At 37.9% G+C, this 19451-nt stretch overlaps 1 protein-coding gene across 7 annotated transcripts in view; it reads left to right on the top strand.

Moving 5' to 3' along the window:
* ADGRV1 (adhesion G protein-coupled receptor V1) overlaps window positions 1-12341 on the top strand; it is a 596887-nt gene extending 584546 nt beyond the window's left edge. For 6 of the 7 annotated variants that reach the window (XM_055387526.2, XM_055387529.2, XM_055387531.2 and 3 more), the window contains 2 exons: window positions 1359-1536; window positions 11907-12341. In XM_055387526.2, coding sequence (XP_055243501.2) covers window positions 1359-1536; window positions 11907-12025 — 297 coding nt within the window. In that variant the 3' untranslated portion in view covers window positions 12026-12341. Of the gene's footprint in view, window positions 1-1358; window positions 1537-11906 lie in introns of those variants that run through there. The other variant, XM_055387534.2, reaches the window with a different exon arrangement.
* The last annotated feature ends 7110 nt before the right edge of the window (window positions 12342-19451 follow it).

The following is a 19451-nucleotide window of genomic DNA, read 5'->3' on the forward strand; positions in this document are numbered from 1 at the left end:
TCGACTTCCTAGTGGAATTTTTTAAGGTTCATCTTTTCCTCTCAAGTTCATTTCTAAAGTTCTCAGATCGCCATTTTCAGAAACGAAGTGTCTTTGCTGTTTCTCAGAACACCCTGTGTTGATAGGCAGTAGCTGTAACCTGTCTCTCAGAACACCCTATGTTGGTAGGCAGTAGCTGTAACAGTCCAATTCTTGGTCCAGAGCCACCACTTGGGTGCTCACTTGGGTGTTGCGCAATAGCAGAGCCTGAAGTATGCTCTGCATTCCTCAGAGGCATAGAATTGGCCTTGATTCAGCTGTCAGTGAAGTGCTGTCAGAGACATTCTAAAAAACCATGCAGAGAAGGGAAAGTATAGGAAGGAAGGATTAAGGGGTTGTTTACCAGTAACCTAGAGGGATGTAAATACATTTAATCATTCCAGGATAGAGCTATCTTTTTAATCATTCAATCAAAAACAAGGAGGAATGCTATGAAAGTATTTTTCTCAATTTAGTATATCCTTATAGATACCTACTATATTTAAAATCCTATGTGGCATTTTAGATAAAGGATTAGGAGGATTCTTCTCCATTTCTTATATTTTTTAACAGAATTTTCTTTGCATACATCTTACCAAAAAAAAATGTATTTATTGGGTTAAAAATTAGTTTTCGTTCCCCACACATGACAACATAGAAATCTACAAGTAATTCAAATAGAGACATGGTTTAGAATCACAGATTAAATTGTCTCAGGGAGAGACATAATTTTCTAAAGAATAAAGATAAAATTAAAGTTGTTTTATTTTGTTTTGTTTTGTTTTTGTTTTTGTTTTTTTAGTAGAGACAGGATGTCTCTCTGTCACCCAGGCTGGAGCACAGTGGCATGATCATAGCCCACTGCAGCCTCAAACTTCTGAGCTCAAGTGAGTCTCCCACCTCAGCCTCCTGAGTAGCTGGGAATACAGGTGCACACCACCATACCCAGCTAATTTTTTACATTGTAAAAATTTTCGTAGAGATGGGGGTCTTACAGTCTTGTCCAGGTGGGTCTCTAACTCCTGGGCTCAAGCAATCCTCCCACCGAAATTTAAGGCCAGGCATGGTGGTTCACACCCATAATCATGGCACTTTGAGAGGCTGAGGCAGGATCTCTTGAGCCCAGGTGTTTGAGACCAGCCTGAGCAATGTAGTGAGACTCCATCTCTACAAAAAATAAATTTATAAATAAGTAAAGGTCTAGTTTCAAAACAATGCCACTGCCGTTTAGCAAGGTCTTTGTACGGAGAGGCAGAGATCAATTGTTCATTTGGGTTTCATAGTGAATGTGTATGCATTCATATTATGGTTTCTTTTTCCCCCCATCCCAATCCAAAAAGGTGCCACCTGACTGGGAGAGAGCATCCTTCCAACAGGGCAGTCAGGCCAGCCCTGATTTAAAGCCAAGTCCACAAAATGGAGCCACGTTCCCGTCCTCTGGAGGATATGGCCAGGGGTCACTGATAGCCGATGAGGAGTCCCAGGAGTTTGATGATTTAATATTTGCGTTAAAAACTGGTATGTATGAACCCATGAACGACATTAGAAGTAGGCACTCTTGCTATGTTACAATTTATATTTTCTTTCCATGAAGTTGCAAAGTACTATCAGTCACCCTTAGCACATCCTGATTCTCATGACCCATTCCTAATCCCAGGAAAACTCTAGGATATTTTGTTCTTGGCACCAAATGTAAGACAACCTAAAAATAATTTACAACTTGTTTTCAAAAAAGACATACTCTAACTAAATGTAAATATCCCTGTCCTGGAATCTTGCTAGAACACCAAGATACTATTAAGTTTGCTATAGACAGTCGATAGGGATCTCACTGAGGGAGTTTTGCCTCTGGCCTGCCAAAGAGACCTTCTTATGCAGTGCCTTTGAAGCAGAAACTTTCCAAGGCAACATAATGAGCATGGTATAGTTCTATAATTTCCAAGTGCTATCACATACAATAATTCTTTGACCCTCCTATTTACTCAGTCCCACTCAACTTTGACCCCAGTGGATAGTTCTTACAGAATGAGAGGAAAACAGTCCAAGAGGTCCCAACTCATCAGCATATGATGCTAGAAACGTGCTAAGGCAATAAAAGACCATGAAACCGCCTGATTAAAGGTCACACGCTCCTGGGTGAAACAGTTAGTGGATATCATTCTTTCCAGTGTGTCTAAATGATATCTGCATTCATAATATAAATATAGTGGATATTTTATTGGTCAGAAATTCTATTTTGAACATTAAAAGAAAACCGTAAACTAATTTGAGTTGTTTTCAAATCAAATATGCAGTTTAAAAATTTTTTCCTCAGAAAAATGTTGAACTGACACTTATAAAAATTCCAGTGAATTTTAATTTCTAGATAACCACATAAGCAAGAAAATATGTCCATGCCCAGTTGAAGTTATTGAAATATTTATTCAGAAGTGCATTTTACTGTCCTATAGCTTTATTGTTTGGCTATAAAGTATATTGCTTTGCTAAAACATTTTTCTTTATTATTTTGAAGTTAAAATTTTATTATATCTTGAAAAATACTCCAAAATTCCTAAGAAACAGCATATTTTCATGTATCATATTTTACAACCTTCCCAAGGTTACATAGTTAAGCGGCGGCGCAAAGCAGATGCAGGCCGCCTGGCCTTGAGACCGTGCTCTCAGCCGCTGTGGCACAACCGCCTCTCGAGTGCTTTGTTAAGAATGGCAAATCCTATCTGTATTAGTCCATTCTCACACTGCTATGAAGAAATACTGGAAACTGGGTAATTTATAAAGGAAAGAGGTTTAATTGACTCACAGTACCACATGGCTGGGGAAGCTTCAGGAAATGTACAATCATGGCAGAAGGCAAAGGAGAAGCAGGCACCTTCTTCACAGGGTGGCAGGACAGAGTGAGGGCAAGCAGGGGAAATGCCAGACACTTGTAAAACCATCAGATCTTGTGAGACTCACTCACTATCATAAGAATAGCATAGGGTAAACTGCCCGCATGATCCAATTGCCTCCACGTGGTCCTGCCCACCACACTTGGAGAATGTGGGGCTAGAATTACAATTATAATTGAATTATACAATTACAATTGACTCTTACAATTCAAGATGAGATTTTGGGTGGGGACACAGCCAAATCATATCACTATGGAAAGGAATAAGAACTCAACCCTATACTCAGATTAGTGCTTAGAATAACTTTTGCTAGATATTGTTGAATCCTGAGTGAGGGGATGAATTTAAACAATGAAGCTTAGAGTTTGCTAGGAAAAATAGACATTCACATAAACATGACATAAGAAAGAATAAAGTAATGGAGAGAGTTAAAAAATGGCAGAGGAGGTGAAAAGGTAACAAAAAATTCTCTATTAATTCTTGAAGGATGTATAGGTTTTGAACAAGTAAAGAATGGAGGAAAGGGCATTAGGGACTGAGGGAATAGAATTAGCAGGAGCCCAGAGGCTTAATGGTGTGTGGCCTGTTTTAGAACCAGTGCTGCAGTGTGGCAGGGGCAGAGAGTGAGAGAAGCCGGGCAGCAGAAGGCAGGCCTGACGGGTAGCTTGCCGGCACCATCAATAATCTACTAGAGTTCCCCAGCTGGGTTTCAGCAAACACCCTCCCTTAGCTATTCATAGTCATTCCGCAATGGGAGGATCCCTGACCCAGTATATTTGGGCAATTGCAGAGATTCACAATTCACATTAGCATTTTAGCAGCTCTAAAGTGTTCTAGACCAAGGAAACCCATTTTGCTTAATTTAACCTGGTCTTTCCAGAACACTAGCAATACATTCATTGTGGGGGAGCAGAACACTCACTGATACTTTGCGTAATATTAAAATGCTATTCGGATGCCATGGTAAGGAGTGAGATTTTTATAGAGCATAGTGAGCCATGTAGGTTTTGGAGGAAAGAAATGGCATGTTCCTATTGGTTTTGAGGCAAAATAACTCTTATGAAAGTATGAAGAAATAAATTTAGAAGCAACATCAGAAAGGCTGGGAGGTTATTACAGTGTTCCAAAAGAATGAGGTTAAGGCCTCAAATCTGGAGAGTGGAAATAAAAATGAGAAGATGAGCTTCCCAACAAGAGGAATGCCGAGGAAAGACTGAGGAACAATCTTCCAAAGCTCATGCTTCTCACCACAATGGCTGACTAAAAGAAAAGTATATAGAGCATTTGTTTGTTTATTTGTTTTCAGGAGGAAACTGATGAGTTCAGATGTAGGCCTGATGGCTCCTAAATATTCAGGTTTGGATCTTAGGTGAGGGACCAGGATAAAAGGTAATGATTTGAAATGCATCAGCACAGAGACGATATTTGAAGCTATGGAGATGAAAAAAGGTTGATCTGGGAGACTGGAAGGAGAGAGAAGAAAGGAAAAGAGATGAGGAAGTCAGGGGAGAAGAAGGAAGGGAAACAGGAATGTTATAGATAATACCAACATTTAAAGAGTGAATTAGAAGACAGTCTCACCAAGAAACTGTAACAAGTTCAGAAAGAAAAACAAAGAGGAAGGAGTTTCAGGAAGGAAGAAATGATTAGCTGCATAAAACTTTCCTTAAATTCAGGGCTGAAAAGGGGCTATCAGACTACAAGTAATTCTCAGGGCAGATTATGTCCTCAGTGCTACAGTGTCATCGGTTGTTGAAGTTATGACACCGGAAACATAAAGTGAATTCTTGGAACATAATTAAATTAGATCTATATTACATTACATCTTATATTTATATAACAACTATGAAGTGTATTTGGTTCTAGAATGTAAGGAATGTCTTCCTTACTTATAGATTTGTAGAGTTCCCTGAACTCACTAGGAAATAAATACTTTAAAAGACCAAAATAACAATCTCTAAAACTTGGTTCCCTATATTTTTAGAAAAAGTAATGTAGTAATCATGTATCAGCCACTGGACACTTTCCCTCCTAGAATATGGTCAAATAAAGGATCAGTCTACATGCCATTTTGTCTACAGCAGTTATAACTGACCCATAAGGCCAGATTCAGCCCAACAAAGTGCTTTGTTTGATCCATATAACATCTTAACATTTTTTGAGCCAATATGAAAAATATAGAGCTATTTTCTAAAAATATAGAATTTCTAGAAAAATCTAGCAACAGAGTCTTTGAAGTCGAGCACAGTGCTGCTTGCTTGGAACTGAGTAATAGCAGCCCCTTTGGACATGAGCTCTTCCACTGTCTAGTGCCTACTAGGCCCATGCCACTGGTTTATGCAAACCTCCTTGGCCACTAGGACATTTGAGTTTGCAAACCTTGGTCCCTCTCAGGTCCACCTTCACTATGGCCCATTCCAAGTCAAGTACTAAAACAGTGGGTCTTCCATGTCTCTTTCATTTTAACCCCTAAACAACTTGTCAAAGCTATGTAGCCTTTTGCATGTGTTTAAAACGTTTTTCATAATCAGTTTAAATGGTATCAAATAATGTAATTTCCACTATATCATACATTTTGGTGTTTGAAAATAAAACTTTTACATTATTGTTTTAAACTAACCCAAAGGCTCTTTGCTAACTACCTTAGCAATGCAATACCTAGTTATTCATTTTTTAAATATGTGAACAGGCTTTTTTTTATAATTGGAAATTTGACATCACTTTCTTTTCTCCTTGAACTTATATTTCCATTCTACTTTCTCCACAGAATTTTATCCTACTATAATATATTTTATACTTAAAATTCATTTTACTCATATTTCTTTCCAACAGAACATGTTTTTAAATTAGAACTTAATTTTTTTCTGTGGCCATAAGACTCTAAGGTGTTCAACATTTCTTTTATACTGTTACCATTACAATTATTCCTAGTGTACAGTTCAACAAATCAACATGAGTAACAAAAACATCTGTTTTGATAAATGATTGTCAAAAATGAAAAACACTCATCAGAATAATAGATATGGAAATTCAAGATCTGGGAATGTATTCCTTTAAAGTTGTCCTTCCCATACTATCTTGTACTCCTTGAAAAGGCATCATGTACCACAAGTTAAAGGAATCCCAGCCTGAAGACTTCTACTTCAGGTGCTTTACATCCTGCAGAGGCACTGACCTGGAGCGATGTGCAACATTAGATTATGAGGAGGGGCAGCCAGCTTCCACATTGACCACTGACTTTAGCCAAATCTCTTCTCACCTATAATAACTGGGCTAGCACACTCCTATTTTCCCTTCTACTTCAAAAATCCTACATTGCAAAGATTTCCTTATTCTCAAATAACAGTTTCTACCATGTATCTGATAATTTTCTACTTGAGATTATGTGACAATGAGCCACCAATTTCTGCGCATGTCCTAGGCTTTCTGGCAGGCCTCCAATCTCTCCTTACATCTGCAACCAACTTTAGAGAACACTGGAAATTTAAGGCAAAAGTGGGCCTTTGGCATTCAACAGCCATTCTTTTTAACCTCCTCCTTTCTTAGCTATAGCATCATTCATAATGAAGTTTTCTATAAACAGGTAGAAGATAAAAGCTTTTTCTGTGGTTTTGACATCTTAATAGAAAACCCTTAAAAACCAAAACCTACAAGGTGGAAAAAAGTTCATTTTTAATTGTGGGACTTCAGGGACTGTGGTAGCATCAGATGAAAGATCAATTTTGAAAATCCTTCTCAAATTGTACCACCTGTTAATCAGGTTTGTTCTATGTACTTCCCTTCCCCTAAGATCCTGCACTAAAATATGTGTCAGAGAGTATGTAATAATCAAGACAGAAGGTAGTAAGTCTCAAATGAGCAAGTAGGTCACAAGAATAGGAAGCATGGTCCATCCAATGCAAATTCCACATAGAAGCAGGAAGGGTGGCCAGGTGAACATGTAGAAATAAGAATCTGGCCTAGTCCTGGGCCAGAGTTTATGTTCTGAAAAACCAGGATTCATCTCAGTATCCCTGGAAATGTAGCAGTGCTGAGTATCTCGGTTGATGCTCCATACTGGATGGATACATGGATGGATGGATGGATGGATGGATGGATGGATGGATGGATGGATGGATGGATGGATAGATGCATGGGATTCAGGAAGAGTGACTAGGCCTTTCAATAGCCACTGATACTATTTCCTGTGCCCTTTTAATCTCCCTTACAATTCATCATCTTTCAGTTAGGAATAATGTTCAGATATTCAAGCACATACTAAAATGCTTGCATTAATTCAGTAGGTAGAATGCCTTTACTGAGTGCAATAGAGAGAATTTAATGTCAGAATGCCATTGCTCTAAGGGGCAAGCAGGAGACCTAACACTCTTTAGCTAAGACATTCTCTTTTTAATTATGTTAAGATTAACCATGAGAAAGACTATATCTCTAAGACAGAAAGCTTAAGTAGTCAGTTTCCAGATTAAAAAACATCATCACTTCTTTACAAGCATTTACAAATGCTTGTCAGCAGGCTCCAAATTCATGTTTAACAGCTACAAATGAATTCTGATGTGAGCAAGACAGTGTTTTTGAAGCCACTGTGTTAGTGCATACTTTGTTGCATACTTCAAACTTATATTAAAGGCAAGTATATTAAAATTGTTTGATCTAAAATAGAAGCCCTGGCCTATAAACCAGTCATGGACTTCTTTTTCAATCTAATTTTAACCATATTACATTTTTAAAAATTTAGAAAAAGAAAACACTATTGACATTTTAAATTTTTAAGTTAAAATATTCGACTTTCTATGAGAAATCCACATTTCACTCTCAAAAAAGATGACATAATGTCCTTCAATTATTTGTTCTTGAAGTACGTCGGCACTTCCACAGGCAAATGAGACACTGAGTTCTAGACTAGTGGTATCCTGATTATTATTAGTTTTTTTTTTTATTTTAAATAGAGCTGTCTAATGTATCATCAGTGTCCCCAACCAGGACTTTAGGAGAATGGGAACAGTCACCCTGGGACAGCCTCCATTTTAGGGAAGAGGAGAAAGTTCAGAGCAAACTAGAACAAAGACTCAGGATGAGGGTAGGATGGAAAGGAATGTCTCCATTTACATTCTTAACAAGGTGTGCCTTGAGTACTGGCATTTCTGTGTTGATCCCAAGTTGACAAGATTCCTGAAAATGTCAAGCTTGGAACATATTGGGCTTAGAAAGGAGTCTTTCTTCAGTGAGGGCTTCTCCCAGAATGACTAACCTGATTCCCCACCATCCCCAGCCCCCTAGCTTCCTGGTGTTATCCCAGGCCAATGACATCAATGTCATGGTAAACATTTCCCTATCGGAAACCTAGAAATGATTTATTTTTCAGTTAGAAGAAAATAGATGACAAGTCCTTGAACACAAATGAAAACATTCAGAATCAAGGCCCAAAATACTCAAACTTCTCCAAGAACTCATCAATAAATTTCTCTTTGCAAGATATCACATCAAACCACAATGACTTATTTAACTTCAAGAACTTCTGCAGCCCAGTGTAGTAAACAAAGTTAGGTAAGAATCAAAATGGAAAGGTGGAATTTTGAAAGATTTTGAATTTTTTCCTCAGAAAAAGATGGAAGGGGTATGGTCTTTGGATCATTGTCACATTGATGTGGGCCACTCAACTAGCACCTCTCATCCTCACTCAGTCCCTGCATCTGTAAAACAGGACTGATACTCACCCTATCCTAACCAAAGTATATTAAAATGTTAAGAAAAGATGAAGCTCATGATGAATGTAAATTATTACTTTTAGTTCCTTTATAATTGCCTGTTCTATTGACCAAAGGAAAGTGTCCCTGTTATCACAGTCGCTGGATTTTTCTTAAACTTTTGGTTTGAAATTTAAGCATGGAAACACCTTTCAGAAAATCAGGATACTTACTGCAAACTACCCGCCTATACCATTTAATGAATTGCAAAGGGATGGGAGACCTGGTTTGTGCTCCCAGGTCTCGGCATGTTATACTTGTGTGTAATATATGCCTTTTCTGAGTCTCAGTGAGGGATGAGTATCTGGATATTTGTGCATTTCTTTGAACTTGGAAGAAATTGCAAAGGAGGATGATGAGGTGGGTCAGTAGATGTGGTGACTCAAGACGAGTCTAGAACTTGCTTACATATCTTGAGTTGCTAAACAAGCTCAGCATGCTTTCAATAAGGCAGAGCTTGTCTTTCTAGTGTGCCTTGTCCCAGTTGTCATCACATGCTTTATGATGATATTCCTAGTGGGGTTTAGAGTAGGCAGACACTGAAATCACTGGGAGTTGGTACTAGTTAAGTCATTCGGCCTCAGTCTTCCCTGAGGCTAATCATGGGGTCCTCTCTGTTCCTCCCTAGTGCTTCCATATTTAGCTCTTCCTTGCTACAGGCCCCAGGGCCTTAGTCACCTCCTTATAGAATGGCCACTATCTCGCCAATTCGCTGAGGTTCTTCCAAATAATACGGTTCTCCTGTTCCCAGCAGAGAAGCATGGGCTATTTGTCCTTCGAAGGCCTGGAAGTAGACACAAATGTTACCTTCGGGGGCCAAGCATTATTTATGGTAGTCCATAAATGATTGAAGAGGGCTGGGTGAAAACAGAGACAAACTGAAGGACTGCCTGGTCCATGGGTTTTTTGTTGTTGTTTTTTGTTTTGTTTTGTAATGCGGAAATGCAGGCCCAGTGTTGCCTGATCTTCTGGTTGTTGTTTTTGTTAGTTTTTTTTTTCAAGAGAAACCAGAAATCTGATTTTTTTGATGTGAAATGTATTAATTGGTCAATTTTAGCAACTTAGTAAATTTTTAAAAATACATTGTCATTGGCAATATTCTGGTTCTTGAAGAAAAGAGTTTATGAGTGTTCGTTAAGCATTTTGCTTTATGGCTTATGTATACATTGTAGATAGGAGTATTATTAAATTTATCATCAAAACCTGGGCAATGTGACAGAATAAAGGGGAGGTGATTAATGATTTTGTCAGGGATGAGAACTTTTCACATTTTATGTCCTCCAGCTCCCTATTTTGAGGAGATGGAAAAATAAGTATCTGTAAAAAGGTATAGAGATGGGCCCTGATGGGCAGGCAGGAAGACATTCAGGCTGGAATTAACATGGTGCATTCAGGGCATCAGGAGACCTGATCAGTTTCAGAGAAAGTGCTCCAAAAGGCAATGGTTGGGATACATCTATTTGATAGGCTAGAGACAGATTAAGGACTGATATGAAAGCCAAAGCAGAGGGTTCCCAACTCAGTGTAACTGGCAATAGGAACTAACACTCATTCTTGAGAAGGAGAGGGCAGTGGAATACAGAACAGACCAGAGGAACAGAACAGGAGATGAGATGGAGCAGGCAGGTTCACGACTTAGGATGCAGAGCACAGTTTAATACTACATTCAGCACACATTTACTGAACACCTGCAGTGTACTGAGCACTGTCCTATGAGCTAGGAGACAGAAAGATAGGAAGGACATAATCCAGTGGGGGGGTCAGAAATTTTAAAAGAGAATCATCATGTTTCAAGGGATAGCAGAGTTGATATTGGTAGGAAGAGTGGAGGCAGCCAGATGAAGGAGGTGGGAAGTGAGAAGAGCACCCCAGGCAGAGGTGCCAGCATAAGAACGTGGTGTGAAAAGGCAGTGTGACCTGCTGCTCCGTGTCCTGAGCTTGGAAACCCTAGTGAGACATTAGGAGAGAGTGCAGGCAAGAGGATCCTGCAGGCCTTGAGACAGGGCAGAAGACAAGGCCTCCAGAAATGAGGCAGCAGGAGGAAATGTATGAGAAAGCAGAATAGGTCAAGAAAGAGCCAGCAGATCAGAGGATAAGATGGGCAAGTACCATGTCACAGAAGCAAAGAGAGGAAGTGGAGTTTCAACAGCGGCCTTTAACAGAGAGAGTGTGAAGGTCAAAGCCCCAGAAGAAGGAGGGCTTGGCTAGAAGGTCACTAGTAGGCTCTGGCTTCCATCTCCAAATAGGCTAAGATTAAGCCAATTCACCATTTTCCCACAACTGTCAACTCTGCAGAATTGCCTTTTCTTCCTCTCAGACAGAAAGGGAAATCCCAGCTGCCTGAGCAACTGGTTTTTCACTTTCCTCCTTGTTTGCAGAGTCTAGTGGGGCTGGCCCTGGTAACCTCTGGTGATTCATCCAGCACACCCTATGACCACATCCCCATTGTGTGTGTGTAGAGAGGATGAGAGTTTATGTGTTCCTCTGAACGTTATTACAAAAGAAAAGAACATTGTTCTCTAGAAATATGAAAGAAAAAGAAAAGAACAAGGTGTTACTCTAGCATAGTTTTTTCTCAATTATCTGAGTCGTAAAAAAAAAAGTAATGAATAGTGGAGCTTCCTCAAAACAGATTCTGAGCACTGTCAGTAGTTAACAGTAACTACTTTGGTGGAATTCCTGTGTGGATCTATTTTGGCACTGTGTTACGTAATTATTTTTATCTTAGGATCAGATCTGAATCATTCAGAGCCAATGTCTTCAGGGCACTGGTGTGACTCCAGGTGTTCTCACATGCCTGTCTTTCTTCTCAGATCACTGCCCAACACTGAATCTCAGGTGATGGACCTCAGTGCATGTGAATTCGGGGCCTATATGTTTTGTAACAGCAAATCCTACCCCACTGGTGAAAAAGTCTAATAACCTGACTGATTTTCTATTTTGATGAGCCCTCAATTGAGAGATTATATTGTGGTAGTAGGTTACACCTGCCCACCATGTGAAAAACAAATAGTAAAGATTGAGAACCCAAATGTGTGTCTTTAGAAATTAATCCGTACAATTTAAAAAACTGCCAAAGGAAATGTAAAAGATAGTTTCATAATTGTTAGGTATTAATAATATCTATTCTAAATGTATAGCTTATTTTTTACTAGTATAATAGAAATAAACAGGCTTGGACCTAATGTAAATTGATTCTTAAGAATTCACTGCACTAATAGTTTGGATTTTTGTGTTCATTCTATTTCTGTGGCAGGTGCTGGTCTCAGTGTCAGTGATAATGAATCTGGTCAAGGCAGCCAGGAGGGGGGCACCTTGACTGACTCCCAGATCGTGGAGCTCAGGAGGATACCCATCGCCGACACTCACCTGTAGCACCTCGCTAACCATTCGACTGAGCACACTTTCATATTTGTATCAGCTTTTGTGCTAAAACTCTCTAAGTACATCCACCTGTGTAATAGGAACCTGTGAATTGTACTGGATGATTAACACAAACGTGATTGTTGTATTTGGAGTATAAAGTACTGATTGTATGTGACCTGAAAATTCACTGCTATAAGAAAGGTGGAGTCAGTTTGTATCAGTTAATAGGATGTTCATATTCCAAGGATATTAGTTGTTTTTTTAATCATCCTATATGGCTAACATTGTTTAATGAAAGTAATAATCAATAAAGCAATAGAATCTATTTGGTATCATCCAGCTTCATTATTGATAAAGAAACATTGTGCATGAGCAAAAAAAGCTAACTCTATATGTAGATGATGACAAGCACCCTGTGCCATCTTGCATGAATCCAGGTGATCCAGATTCAAGACTTCACTGCAACTAGAAGACTTTAATTCTGAAAACTGTAAAATGGTCTGTCTGTTGATGATCCTGCACGTAAACGTTGATTGGAGTACTGAAGTTGGCCTAGTCTTTCAACAGTATGTATTTCTGCTCATTATAAAATTAGGGATCTGAACACTTCTCAGAATGAATGTTCTGTCCCCAGTTAAAAATAACTCCATCAAGCATTTTTTTCACGCAGTTAGAAGAGGATCTTTCAAACAATGCAGAGTTTTAGAGAAACATTTCTCGGTTTGGATTTTTCAGTCTTTCTTTGTCTTGGAATGAGACATCAGAAAGTCTATCCCAGAACAAACGCTGTTGTGTTCGTGATGATTTCATTGACTATAGTTCCAGAAGAATCATCAGGAACAGAACAAGTTTGTCCTGAGGAAGGCATTTTGACTTTTTATTTTGGAATTCTTAAGTATGTTTGAGAAAATCAGTATCATCTCAAGAAAGGTTAAAAAGATTAGCTAAGAGAAAATTTTGTTCTGTTAATAATTTTCCTTAGAGCCATAATTAAAAGATCCAAGTGCTTTATCATCGCTATTAAGGGTGGCTTTATTTGTTATAAAGCCTGAGGTGGCATTATTTATCTTGATAAATTATAAAATGTCTCCTTTTCCTGTGAGTCCTCCCCTTCCTCTACCCCCTTCGTCTTATATTGAGTTTCGATAAGTAGACTGTCACTGTAAGTAGAAAACAAAGGGTCAGGAGCAGTGGCTCATGCCTGTAATCCCAGCACTTAGGGAGGCCAAGGCGGGAGGATCCCTTGAGTCCAGGAGTTCAAAACTAGCCTGGGTGACATGGCAAAACTCTGTCTCTACAAAAAAATACATTAGACATCTAATTATCCAACAAAGGCAATTGTTGATAGCTCTTTTCTTTTCTACGTGTTGCCAAAATTTGAGAAAACCTGACCAAAAAAGGTTGCTGGGTTTCTATTGCTATTCAAATTGCCATCATGATAAAAAATCAAAAGGGCTACCTGCCACTGTTCAGCTTGATTCTTTTAAATATTGGAAGGAAAACCCAAGGTTTTACAAGCCACAGTGCTAAAAACAAATAAGATTCATATGCCAATAGCAACAATAGTTTGCCATTCTGTTTCCTCCAAATGTGCATTAAAGTGGGACACCTGCCATATAGTACTATGTAGGGAGAAGCAAATAAAATCAAATTCTCAAAAATGAAAACCGAAAGGCTAGGACTCTAACACTTCACCTGTGATCTTTCTCTTTCAGTAGGCTTGATCCTCTTTTTCTCCATGACATTTCCTTAACACCTTTACTGAGATATCATTCACATTCCATAAAACCTATTTAAAGTATACACTTCAATGGTATTTGGTATATTACATTATTGGAGTTTTAAAAAATTGTAGTAAAATATGTATAAAATGTATTATTTTAACCATTTTAAGGGTATAATTCAGTGGTTTAATTACATTCACGATGTTTTGCAACCATCACCTTTATCTATTTCCAGAATGTTTTCATCACTCCAAACAGAAACTCTGTATACCCCTTCTCCATCACATTTTCTTTCCTCTGTAGGAGATACCTGACATTTCCTTGGCAATGTCTTCACTTTTCTGCATTTTTGTGATTACTTTATTGCATTTGTTTTGGTTTTACGTTTTTAGTATTTTAGAACATTAAAATAAAAAAGGATTTTTCATAATTTGGATACAAGTACAGAGAGGTATGCACATGGGTTACAGGATGGTGATAGAACTGGTGGAATTTCAAGACAGGAAATACCAGTTGAATGAAAATCTTAGTAAACAAAACACAGAAAGCATTTCATTCTGGAACTTGAGTTTTGCGTTGATTTTCAATCTCTTGAGATACTTTAAGGTTTAATCAACATTTTCCATGCCTCCCAAATCTGATCACGGAAGTTTAAACATAATGGAGGTATGAAAAAAAATGCCATTTGGGAACTGAACTCCCAAACAATTTCACCCTGTGTTTACCAGCACTTAAGATCCTAAGGCCTCTGGGTAGATTTGTTTGAGGTTAAGTGTCAATCAGATAAGTAAGTGATGTTGACCTCAAAGTGTCTGGATGCCAGAATGGATCTCCCTTGGACACCCTGACTTTGGCAGAAACAAAGAAAGCACCAAGGCCATGCCTATGTTCCATATGGCCTTCTAATTGTTAATGTCATAGACCCAGTCCTTCCAATGCTTCTCTAGCAGGATCCAAGTCAAAGGACCACATATTCAATGAGTAATATTTAAAGAATGGACCAAATGACTGAGGCTAGGAAACTCTTTCATCATCTTGCATCTCTTCTACTCTTTTTTTTTTTCTTTTTTGAGGTGGAGTCTCACTCTGCCTCCCAGGCTGGGGTGCAGTAGCTCAATCTTGGCTCACTGCAACCTCGCCTCCTAGGTTTATGTGATTCTCCTGCCTCAGACTCCCGAGTAGCTTGGATTACAAGTGCACGCCAGCGCACCCAGCTAAGTTTTTGTATTTTCAGTAGAGACAGGGTTTCACCATGTTGTCCAGGCTGGTCTCAAACTTCTGACCTCAGATGATCTGCCCGCCTTAGCCTCCCAAACTGCTGGGATTACAGGTGTGAGCCACCATGCCCAGCTACTTCTAGTCTTTTTGACTGCCTAGTGAAATAAAATACAACTCAGCTGAGTGATATTGAGAAAACGTAGTTCATACATTCTGATTTTATTCTTACTCAATTATTCTCACCTACCCAAACTTTTATTCCATAAAAATGTCAACACTGTAGTAGAAAAGCAAACTCACCTTTATAAACATTTAGAAACACCCAGATGCTTTATTAAACTATAGTGCATACTAGCTAGCACATGCATGAATACATGCACAATATTCCTAAGGAAAACACATTATTTTCATGGTAATCTATAACTATTCAAACCACCTTGACAAGTTGGGCAACTACTTTAATTAGGAATTGACTACACTGGAGATAAAAGTGTTTAACAAAGAATTTATTCAAAACAACCCAGATACTTACTGATGCTTCGGTATCATTGATTTATGGTTAACAAACATCTTTTATAAACTAAATTACATGGTTTCAAGAAGAAATGCAAATGGTGAATAACCATGCTTCCTGTCATCTGTGACAATGGTATACTGTTATCAAGTACTACTGTCATGGTCCTTGGGAATACTATGGATGTCTCATTTCAGTTCCCAGCCTGGCCCCTGCAGTGGACTCAGCAACTGGATCTAACTATTAGAACCAAGGTTGGAGCCAAAGTTTCTAAAACTGACATAGCTCTAGAAATTTATGAGCACTTTCAGTACATGAAATAGTATTTTAGGACTGTGAAAAAATGTAAGTAATCACTGCTTTCTAATAGATACAATAATTCAAATTTTAGCAAGATCAAACTTTTTGCCTGTGATAAACCTTTATGAGTTTGTAAACAAATCACAAATTTGATTTTTTTTAAATTTAGGATTGTACTCCTAGCATTTGTTTTGTAACACTAATGAAGGAAAGAGACAATGCAAACCATTTCAACATCACTATTTTGAGTTTTGGTATGGCTACATTTATTTCAAAGGTAATGTGTGTGTGTGTGTGTGTATTTGTGTGTGTGTGTGTGTGTGTGTGACATTGAAAAGTTCTGGGGGCCGGGTGCAGTGGCTCACACCTGTAATCCCAGCACTTTGGGAGGCCAAGGCAGGCAGATCACTTAAGGCCAGGAGTTTGAGACCAGCCTGGCCAAAATGGTGAAACCCCATCTCTACAAAAAATACAAAAATTAGCCAGGCATGGTGACAGGTTCCTGTAAGGCTGAGGCAAGAGAATTGCTTGAACCCAAGAGGCAGAGGTTTCAGTGAGCCTAGATCGTGCCACTACACCTCCAGCCTGGGCTACAAAGATAGGCTCTGCCTCAAAAAAAAAAAAAGTCCTGGGAATTCAGAGCAAGAAAAAAAGAAAAACAGGAAAATTACAATAATAATAGTTTCCATGATTAAAAGATGTTTTCAAAAGCTGACTTGTGAAGTGTGTGAAACAGGCCATCATCCTGCACCACATTATAGATCCTTATTCTGCACATTCATCAAAATCATTTTGAAGACTTTTGTACATTACAGGAGGGGAGTAGTGGTCATTTAATGAAAGACTTGAAAGAGTGGGTAAGAACACTCAAACTAGAAAGATACTCAAGAACTATCAGGGGTACTATGGTTTCTTTCCTGAATGTTCTATCAAATAATACACATGTATTACATAGTACAGGGGTTGTTTCCCTTTTTAAAAGATCACCTTTATCCTGAAGGTTCATCTGTGCTGTCACGTTTTGCAGAATTTCCTTTTTAAAGGCTGAGTAGTATTCCACTGTATGTCTATACCATACTCTGTTTATCTATTCATCTGTCAATGGACATTTGGGTTGTTTGCACATCTTGGCTGTTGTGAATAGTGCTGCAATGAATATAGAAGTGCTAGTGTCTCTTCAAGATTCTGATTTCATTTCTTTTGGACAAATATTCAGAAGTGGGATTGCTGGTTCATTTGTTAGTTCTATTTTAAATTTTTTTAGAAAGTCCCATGCTGTTTTCCATAGCAGCCACACCATTTTGCATTCTCACCAACAGTGTACAAGGGTTCTGGTTTCTACACACCCTCACCAACACTTGTTGTCTTTTTGTTTTCTCATAATAGCCATCCTGGCAGTTGTGAGGTGAAATCTCATTGTGGTTTTGATTTTCATTTCTCTGATGACTAGTGACATTGTGCATTTTTTAATACATCTGTTAGCCATTTGTATGTCTTCTTTGAAGAAATGTCTGTTTTAGTCCTTAGTCCATTTTTAATTGGGTTATAAGGTGTTTTTGGCTATTGAATTGTTGGAGTTCCTTATATATTTTGGAAATTAACCCTTTATCAGATACATGGTTTGCAAATATTTTCTCCTTTCTATAGGTTGCTATTTTACTCTGTTGATAAGTGGAATAAGCCAATCACAGAAAGACAAATACTACATTATTCCACTTATATGAGGTATCTAAAATAGTCAACTTCACAGAATTAAAGAGTGGAATAGTGGTTGCCAGGGGATGGGGGAGGGGAAATGGGGATTTAAATCAGTGGGCATAAAGTTTCAGTTAAGCAAGTTGAATAAGCTCTAGAATAAGCTCTGGAAATTTGGCATACAACAGTACAACATTGTACTTATAGTCAACAATAATGTAATGTGCAGTTAAAATTTTGTTAAGAGGGTAAATCTCATGTTAGGTATTCTTACCACAATAAAATAAATTTTTAAAAAATTGCTTACAGGGCAACTTGATCACTATTTTTCACTGTAAGTGCTGGCACTGCATGGAAAAATAAGTTCAAAAAATTTTTTTGAAAACTTTCCCCATCTCTTCTGGAACCCCTAATGGTAACTTCTCACAGAATCCCTAATTACATCTGCAAAACCCTAATTAAACAACCTGTGCTAGACTATATGCTCAAGAGTGTTCCCACTTTGACTTGTCTCTGTCTCATTTGTTTTGTTATCCTAAGCGACTAACACAGTGCCTGAAACAAAATGATGCCCAATAAATTTGTTGAGCTGAAAAAAAGTCATCTTTACCCTAGCAGCTAAATTAGAGCATCTTTTTTCTTGATTTTTAAAAATTGATTTGGTTACAGAAGTTATGCCTTTAAAAATCCAAATGGATAGCAATTATTGAACAAATAAGATGCCGTATTATCTTCATGTTACCAAACAGCTTTCATTTTCAAGGCTATAGTTTGTTGAATTGTATCTGTAATTCACTCTGCTTCATAGTTATCCAAAGAGTCTTGAAAACCACTAAAGATCTATGAAAAACTTGTTATTTTCATTTTGGCAGTAGTCTGTATAACAGGTTTCAAACTAGAATAGATTTTTAAGGATTACTGGGGTTAGGGGAGGACAAAAGGAATACATGAACAACAAAAGATGATATTTACTTCTCTCATCTCATTCTTGTTTCAAGACCTGTTAGTCATAAGGGCTTTGTGTGGAAAATTACATATGCATGAGTGTTTCATAGCCAAATGGTTGTAATCTCTTCTACTCATCTGGTTCCACAGTAGGAAGTCAAAAAACTGTGTATTTGTCATTTCATGGTTGATTCATTATGCCTGTACTAAGTATGTTTGAAATAAGTCTGCTCCATAATACCCAACTCTAGATAACATGTAATTTCTCATTGTAGTAAACCAGGGAAATAAGACTCACTGTACTCTGAAGGGAAAGCAATGTAATCAGTTTAACTGTTTGTGTCCAAGGTTCAGAAGAACACACTATCATCTTCACAACCGAGCAATGACTCTATTCCACAATTTTAGGAACTACATATTGATAAGAATCAAGACCTTTCCATATCCAACTACATCATGATTTCTCAAGACAACCCAAAGGATTCTGAGTCAAAAGTTGTTGCTTCTTGTCAGTCACCAAGATAAAGACTAACCTGTGGAAAGTGGACCCTTTTTCCTGGAAAAAGATAAAAAAAGTTTGAAAAGGAAAATAATTGTTTAAAGAAAAAACTTTAAAGTCAGCACAACAAAGTTTTGATAAAATGCAAAGAATTGCAATTTGCCAATGTAGATTATAGAGCAAATACAACAGAATTGACAAATTTGAAGGATGAACAAAAAGATGAACAGATTTTATTTTGTCTTTGGTCCAGTTATTCAAAACCTCTATAAACTAGAACAATATAGGCAATTTTGAAAGAGAGAAAAAGCATTTTCTTAACCCTACAAAATTTCTCTTGGAAGACTGGTCACAGAAAATTTGGAATCTTTGCTCTTTGTCTTCTTATTTATCCTTCCCTCTTCCTCACACTTCATATTTTATAGGGGAGAGAGTTTTTGAGAATTTATATTGAAATTATTTTTAAATTATATTTTTCACACTATGTGGGCATGTCTGATTATTGTTAAAAAAGAAAAATGTCAACAAATTCAGTTTAAT

This window comes from Gorilla gorilla, chromosome 4 (assembly GCF_029281585.2).
Source record: "Gorilla gorilla gorilla isolate KB3781 chromosome 4, NHGRI_mGorGor1-v2.1_pri, whole genome shotgun sequence".
NCBI lineage: Eukaryota > Metazoa > Chordata > Mammalia > Primates > Hominidae > Gorilla > Gorilla gorilla.